This window comes from Miscanthus floridulus, chromosome 2 (assembly GCF_019320115.1).
Source record: "Miscanthus floridulus cultivar M001 chromosome 2, ASM1932011v1, whole genome shotgun sequence".
NCBI classification, from domain to species: domain Eukaryota; kingdom Viridiplantae; phylum Streptophyta; class Magnoliopsida; order Poales; family Poaceae; genus Miscanthus; species Miscanthus floridulus.
Genome location: NC_089581.1, coordinates 73,010,784 through 73,019,395, shown reverse-complemented (window position 1 = coordinate 73,019,395; position 8,612 = coordinate 73,010,784). Strand labels below are relative to the sequence as shown.

General features: G+C 45.4%; 1 protein-coding gene across 1 annotated transcript; it reads right to left on the bottom strand.

Annotated features, from left to right (window-relative positions):
- Window positions 1–3,888: 3,888 nt before the first annotated feature.
- LOC136539117 (pathogenesis-related thaumatin-like protein 3.5) lies at window positions 3,889–4,942 on the bottom strand. Its single transcript, XM_066531051.1, has one exon. It carries the CDS (start codon window positions 4,893–4,895, stop codon window positions 4,026–4,028), a length of 870 nt encoding a protein of 289 aa, XP_066387148.1. The 5' UTR covers window positions 4,896–4,942; the 3' UTR covers window positions 3,889–4,025.
- Between the last annotated feature and the right edge of the window lie 3,670 nt (window positions 4,943–8,612).

Below are 8,612 nucleotides of genomic sequence, written 5' to 3'. Positions count from 1 at the left end.
TTGGAGGATCCTCCATGTCACAGGCGAGCCAAAGCTTCCAGCCCCCTTGCGCCGGCTTCAATCCATCGATCAGCCTCGGCCTTCACCAACTGCAGGACCTCGTTCACAGATGAGGTGGAGTCCCTGAAGCACCGTGCGTTGCGCTCTTTCCAGATGAGCCAACAAACCAGCGCGAACAGGGAGTCGATGCCTCGACGTTGGTCACCATTGTAGACTGCACGCAGCCGGCGCCACCACCGTAGAGTTGTAGCTGCTGTTGGTTGCGGTAGTTGGCGTTGCAGGGCTTGGAAGATGAAGAACCAGACCTCTCTAGTGAAAGGACATTCAGCCAGGATGTGATCGATGGTTTCTCGCCCTTGGTCGCAGAGGTAGCACTGCTTCCTGACTTCCAGCCCGTGCCTAGCTCTCCTGTCCCCAGTGCAATGCCGGCGTCTGAATGCCAAACAAAGGAAAAAATTTATCCGCAGCAGTGCCCAGGACTTCCAAATGAGTTTGTGACCCATGAACGGTGTAGACGCTGAGTGCATCATGGAGTATGCAGACTTAGCTGAGTAAACCCCGTCATTGGACCATCGCCATATTGTTTTGTCTGGCTGTTCGTTGGGGTGAATGTCATGTAAGGTGTCCCATACACTAGTAGAGAAATGGGTTGTAGTTCTGGTTGAGAATTGGCTTTAGTCTTGGTTTTTCAACCGGGACTATGAATTCGGGACTAAAGGTTCTGACCTTTATTCCCGGATCACATAACCAGGACTAAAGGTCCATCCTTAGAAGAAAAATAAACAAAATTGTAGGAAGACCTCTCTTGCAATGTATAAGATTCGAACTCAGGACCTCTTTCATCGCGCATAAACTCTTTACCAATTCAGCTGTACACCACATGTGATAGGGTCCTGGACACTCTCCTTTTGAATTAACCTGTGGGGTATCTTTAGTCTCGGGTGGAAGACCTTTAATCCGGGTTGGTGACACTAACCAGGACTAAAAGGTCACCCTTTAGTCCCGATTGGTATTACCAACCGGGACTAAAGGTTGAAGGATCTTTAGTCCGGGTTGGTAATACCAATCGGGACTAAAGGGTGACCTTTTAGTCTCGGTTGGTGTCACCAACCGGGACTAAAGGTGGCCTGCTGTGAAAGCGTGCCAGGACAGGAGCCATTAGTCCCTGTTGGTAGCTCCAACCAGGACTAATTCTTTCTTTACTCTCGGACGTAAAAAAAAATACCGAGACTAAAGCCCAAAATTGAAGCGGATGAAAGATCATTTCTCTGCTAGTGATAGGGTCGGGTATTCTTGAATAGCTTGCAGAGATACTCCACTGGATATGCATCGCACCCATGATCTGTTGGACAGCCCTTGCCGCGCATATTGTCTTCTGCGCGTTCTTGATGGCACGAACTGGTACAAGCATGGTGCTATCTCCGAGATGGATTCGCCATGTTTCCATTTGTCCTCCCAGAAGAGCCTGGCATCCGTCCCCAACCAGCGTGTAAGTTGATGCCTTGAAAAATGCCAGCACTTCTGGTGATGTCTTGATCGGTAGTTGGCTCCACGCCCGGTCGTGATCTGTTTTCTGGAGCCACAGCCACCGTGTTTGTAGGGCAAATCCGGCGAGTTTGAGGTCGCTGATCCCCAGCCCTCCCAGCTCTGTCGGCCTGCAGACGGTTGGCCATGCCACCATGCATTTTTCTTGGACCGAAGCATCCGTTCCAGCCCAGAAGAACCTCCTGCAGATGCCATCAATCTCCTTCCTTGCCCATGGTGACAAATTCTCCGCCATCATCGCATAAATCGGCACTGCACGTGGTACTGATTTGATCCATACGAGTCTCCCGCTTCTAGCCATGAGGTTGCCGTGGCATGGCGGCATCTTTCTAGCCACTCCCTCCAGCACAGATTGGAAATGGGATTTCGGTATTGGCTTTGTACTCAGTAGGAGTCCCAGGTATCTGATGGGGAACTGCTGCACCTTACAGCCGAGGATGGGTACGATTTCATCGATGGAGTCCTCGCAAGAAACGTCCTCAAAAGGAAAAACATGCAACTAGAGTCTTATAACTGCATGCTCTGTCAACTCACCTTGGAGGAAACAGTACAGCACCTGTTCTTAGAGTGCCCTTTTGCTAAAAGCTGCTGGAACATGTTTAACATTACATTCAGCAAGGATTCCGATTTCCCAGAAGCTTTGTTAGAAATAAGGGCACAAGTTCACAGTCATTTTTTCATGATCTTAACAATCCAGTGCTGGGCAATCTCGACAGCTAGAAATGATCTCATTTTCATGTGCGTACAGACCTCAGTCAATGCACTGAAGGAATTTTTTTTACAGAGAACTAAATCTTCTGACAGCAAGAGCAAAAAGCAAGGACGCAAGCACTTTTGATTTATGGATCCAAAATTTATTGTAATTTCTGTTCTTCTTCTTATTTTCTTTATGTCTTTCTTTGTCTCTTAATTTTGTGTGTTGTACTTTTTTTTTACATCTGTTTTTAAATAAATTTCCAGCTGGGGTGCAAACCCCTCTAGTTTGATAAAAAAAATCGGTGGCATCCAAAAAGTAGCGAATAACTCGCAAACTTGCTACTGAATAAAACAAATGTGTTTTCTGAAAAAAAATACAATAGATGTGATTTCTCATAAAGCTAGCAGAGGTACATGCTTGCAGCTCACTTACATACTACTTCGTTTTTGGAGTATAAATTCACTCGTTTTTGACATATGTGATACAGGAAGCTAGGGAGAGAGAAACCCAGGAAGTTATAAAAGTTTCCGTTGCTTACTCTGTGCTTCACTGTTGTTTTAAGCATTCTTTAATTAGGTATAAAGGCATTCCTTAATTCAATGTCGTCTCTGCCTACAACAAGAAATTATTATATTTGGAAGCAAGAGAAATTTTATTGTTATATTTACGTATATGTATGTAGAAGTAGAAATACTATGTTAAAAACTGAAAACCCCGCTACAAGCACACAACGCATACAGAAGATGTTATCATGTTCGAAAAGCTCGACGCATGGCGACAGTCGGACTGACGATGACGACATCAAATCTGAGCAGCACCAGCACCAGCACCAGCACGATCGCCTGGCTCGTCGCCCCATCTGGACGCGCAGAAGGTGATGACGTACTCTACGCGTACGTTGCAATGGGTTATATATATATATATATATAGGGAGAGGCTATTCAGTAACCGGCTACAAAATAAGTTATTCTGTAGCCACCTCCATTTACTATAATTTTATATACTAATTTACCATAATATAAATACATATTTACGATAGTTGGGTTACTATAATATATGGGGATATTTACCATAACGTTATATTAAATCACTTAGTAAGGAGTTACTATAATCTCGTAAAATAACATAGTAATTATCGTAACTCAAAGTGGCTACAGAATATATATATATATATATATATATATATATATATATATATATATGTTTTAAATGTTTTATCTGTTTTAGACGTATGTTGGAATTGTTTTAATTAGATGTTGTAAAACTAGATCGGGATGCTGCATATATATGCAAGTGTTTCATGTGTTTTCATACGTATGTTGGTGTTTCATCTTGATGTTTGCAATGACTACGTACAAATTTTCAAGTTTTTTCTGGTGTTTTATAAGTGTTTCAGACGTATGTTGTAAATATTTCAATTGTTTTGGAGCTATGTTGCAGGTGTTTCATTTAAATGTTGTAAAAGTAAATCAGGTGTTGCACATGTTGCAAATACACGTGAGAAGTGGAGGGGGCGTGAGCAGTCCCTGCACGCGGGCATCATCCGGGCGGTGCAGGCTCTAGGTGGGCGCGCGAAATATAGGCTCGAGCGGGCGCGTGCTGGTCGGAGCGCGGCTAGCACAGCCGAATTATTATAGTCGGAAGCATGAGAAATTTTATTGTTGTATTTACGTATATGTATGTAGAAATACTATGTGAAAACCCCGCCAGAAGCACATAACGCATACAGAAGATGTGCGAAAAGGTCGACGCATGGCGACCGTCGGACCGACGATTGACGACATCAAATCTGAGCAGCACCAGCACGATCACCGGGCTCGTCGCCCCATCTGGACGGGCAGAAGGTGATGACGTACTCCTGGGCGTAGCACCCGCTCGCCGTTGCGGCGGTGGTGTCGTACGCGTAGCTGTAGTATGCCGGGCAGGCGTCCTTGAAGAGGCGCGAGTAGACGGTGCCTCGGCACGTCGCCGGCGTCGCGTACGCGCCGCGGCAGCAGAAGGCGTCGAGCCCGAACTCGAGGCACGCGCTCTTGCACGCCACCACCGTCTTGCCGCCGCCGCTGCCGGTAGCGGTCACCTGCAGCTCCGGCGGGCACACCGCGTTCACGTTCTTGGCGCAGCCGGCGATGGCGCACTTGTTCGGGTCGGCGCCGCCCGTGCCGGGCTTGGCGGAGACGGCCACGGGGAGGTTGTACCCGTCCACCAGGCTCACGTCGTAGGAGCTCCCCTTGGCGGGGTCCTCGTGCAGGCTCACCTCGACGAGCGTGGCGGGCGGGGTGCCCACGGACCCGTTGCAGGCGAGCCGGCCCTCGCAGTCGCCGGTGAGGCAGCCCACGGCGCCCATGCCGTTCGCGGTGAAGTTGCACCCGGTGCGGGCCCAGAAGCGGCCGTTCCAGGTGGCCGGCGCGACGACGCGCCTCGACTTGCCCGGAGGGACGTAGAAGCCGCCGCCCGCGAGCACCGGGTGGCCGGTGTTGGGGGCGGACGCCGGCCACACCGGGAACGGGCATTTGTTCGCCACGTGGAAGACGATGGCGTCGGCCAGCACCATGGGTCCTGCAGCCACAAAACTAACGAGAGCCATGAGCGCACAGGAGAGGAGCGGATGACGAGCGGCACCGGAGGTCGTCCACGCCGAGTAGTGATCCGCCATCTCTTAGCCTCGGTCGTCTTGATGTTGCTGCGGGGAAGCCCGCGAGATATGACGACGACGGGGCGGAGATTTATACGTGAAGAGTGCCAAACAGGCTTCTTTTCTTTGTCTTAACGAAGGCCCAAGCTTTAGGCTTAGGATGGGCTTTTTGTCAGTGTGACTTGCATCGCAATGGAAGCAAAGGCAGCCATGATTGGAGAAAGAGAACGGTGGAGCGAGGTGATGAGGCCGGCCATCAGGCGGCCACCGATTAACGACACGCGTTCAATAAAGTACAACATGGTTCAGGAACTGTCAGCGCTTTTTGTTACCACAGTTGTCGGGCCGAGAACCGGAAGTCTGCAGGCTGTTGCCCAGTTCGAGAGCCCACTGTCACAACCGATTTTAAAAAGGTCATGTTCGCTTTGTTAAAAAGCCATAGCTAAAAGTATTATTTGCTAATTTATTATGAGAAAAAACACTGCTGAAATAGTATGGCTCGTAAAACCAAGACCTATATTTATGTCAGGATCAATTTTTATATGTATTGTGACATCATCAGCGTATAACAAAACCATATTTATTACATAATAAGCGGTAACTTTAAATACGAAAGAGACACAAAGGTCTTACAAAAACACAAGCGGAACGTCTAAACTCATAGCTGAACTCCACTACATAGGAAGGTCGATTGAGGGCTTCGTCCGCCAAGCACTTCTGATAAACTTATGAAAACTCAGCATCTTCATTGATATTCTGAGCAGCTTTTACTAAAGATTGGGGCTGTGTCGTAAGTGCAAGAAAATATGACATGCAAGGCTGATAACAAGATAAAGCTGACACAGGATTATTGTAGGTTAGCATTTTTAATTGGCAAAATTTTATTAGAACAACCTGAATTACTAAATTACTAAAGTGAGTAAAAGAGCCCAAACCATTAATTAGATTGCATAAAGACATCATCATAAATAACCATTTTCCAACCAGATCCATTTCTAATCATGTGAGGGTCCAGGCCGCTCATAGCCTTGAACACGACTGTTATAACAGTTTGATCGAGCTGTACAACTTTACCCCAAAGAAGTGATTCCCTTTTGCTCGGGGTAGGTAGCCTCTTACCCACTTCCAAGGTAAGTCGGCAGGTTTCAATACAAGACTTTTCATATTTTCTACTAGTAGGCAACAACTCGCTGATGCTAATTCTGATTTGTTGTGAGAGAAAAATATTATTCCATAGCTGAAAAGTAGTGCTGATAAGTACAAGCGAACAGGGTGCTAGGTGCATGGTTAGTCATATCCGTAGGTAGCCCAAGTAATAGACCCAAAGCCTCCAAAGCCCGAACTATCATACTTAATAACCAGACCCCCTTTTGTGCCTACCTACCCGGTAAGATGTCACACTGCTAGTAGAAGGTCTGCTACTACGCTAAGTCAGAGCCATATAGCTTAGGGTTGCACGGTAAATCTTGGTCATGGCTTGGATTTAGCATTTTGAATAAACTAATTTTGTTTAGTTTATTATATATATGGTTTAGCAAGACATGGGATTGGATTACCACCACCTAAAACGCATAAAGGGAACATTATTTTATTTATTAACATTGTCTAGGACAGCAACCATCAGAGTGACCATTTGATTTTATTTTGTCTCTACAAAATTAATTTGGTACTTTTGTGGTTATCTTGTACAAATGGTTTGACCATGCTGCCTCTCGTGCAAGACGGAGAGGCTAGTTTGCACTTCTGCGAGAGGGATGCACATACACCTAGACACAGGACATGATATGCAGAGCTTTCTTTTTTGTTTATCAATTGATTATGACATAATCCATTGACACAGATCATGGCCGGGAAATATGCAGATGTCGATTGGTTTTGCATGGTAGCCGGTGATCTTGGCAGGGGTGTAGCATGCTTTTTCGTGGGCGCCATTTAATTAAATGCAAGATTGATTTGGCCTACTAGTCTATCCTCTGTCACTAGCGGGCAGTAACGAACTAACAAGCTTTTTCCTTTTTATATGCAGGCAGCTACCATGAAACTTCCTTTGTTTTGATTGCACTAGAATTTATATAGTGCAGCAGATAGATGAGACAAGTGTTGATGACCCATGCAACGCTAACTAAATTAGCAACAACGACATGAATGAATATATGCAGTGCATGATCACTTTTTCTTTTGACGTCATGCACCATTTTTTTGATTTCGAGAGTGCTTAGTGTTGAATAATTAGGCAATTTCTTGATTAATTTCCAGATTAATAGCATAATACAAATCATGACAATCTCATAAACTAGTATGCAGATCTCTAACATACTAGTTAAATCAGGCAACATTAATAGCAATATAGCTAAGATCATCATGATCAACACAGTAAACGAACGACAATAATAGATTGGTCACGTGGTGTGTATCTTTTGTTTGCAGAAGAAAATGGTGTCGCTGGTGAAGATGATGTAGAGGGAGATGGTGCTGGTGGTGGTACTAAGTCGTCGATGAGTAGTGAAGGAAGAGCTCGGAACAGTTGACGACCAATACGCCGGGATATAGCGCCGCCTAACTTGGATGGAAGACGACTCGTCGTGAAAGTCAGGAGCAGTTGCGCGACAAGCGCTTCATAAAAACCTTATTCGTCCTCTCCTAGTGCAGGATCACAAGTACGAGGGTTCCGGAGACCTGCTCCCCCGAACGTCAGTGCACGCAGACGCCGGGATGGAGAGACTACGGCGGCAGCGCAACAGCCAGAAGAGGAAAATACTAATTTACTACGTTTGAATTTTCCAAACTAGAACTCCCAATAGTAGTTTTTGGTGTGTCTTTTCCCAGGAGGTTTGGTACATATATATAGGGATGAGAACCCCTACCTCCACATCAACTAGCAATATGATACTAATTGATGTTGTGCCTCCCACCTCTACTTATGGGCTTAAACATTAAAGCCCATTAGGGAACACAAGTATTGGGCCTTTGAGATTTATTAGAATTTTTTCATATGGATTTAGGGGAACTATCCATATAAATTCTAACAATCTCCCACCAGATCTCAACTACCTAGTATAGATATTTTCATTCTTCCACTATTGTTTATATACTAGTGCTTCAGCAGAGACTGTTAAGTTGAACATCTGCCTAGAGCTTTAAGTTACACCCATCCACAACTTGAACAATAGACTATGCCTTGAATTGCAAGTTTTGTGCGAACGAGTTTCACTCAAAGTCAAACTAGTACCTGGCTGCCAGTAGCCTTCCCCATGGGTGGAGCATATATGTCGTACTCCCTGGTCTCTTCATGAGCTTACTAGAGATTACCCAAGTCTCATAGACTGTGACATTATACAGTCGGGCTCATATAGGTATGTTCTTTCAAGAATGCTCTGTAGGACAGCATCTTCGCTTGTTAAAGCCAATAAAACACATTAAGACATTGGCGAACCTACCATACAGTGCCTTATTACTTTGAGAGTATTGCATCTTCACATAGATAGGGTTATAGTTTACTCTCCTCAGTTTACCAATAGCTTTTTCTTCCTAGATCCTTAGTCACGAGATCTCTGATCAAAAAGGTTGGGTTACTACTATTGTAAATTCACATGGGTCTCATACCCATCTCCCTTGATGCAATTTCTATCACATTCCATGACAGCCCTTTTGTAAAGGGATCTGCCAGGTTTTTGTTTGTTTGCGCATAAGCCATAGCTATTACTCTAGAGTTTCTCAACTTCCTGACAGTCTTCAAAC

What these genes read in the sequence shown, in the direction of transcription:
- LOC136539117 (XM_066531051.1), bottom strand. Translation starts at nt 4,895, where the DNA reads ATGGCGGATCACTACTCGGCGTGGACGACCTCCGGTGCCGCTCGTCAT.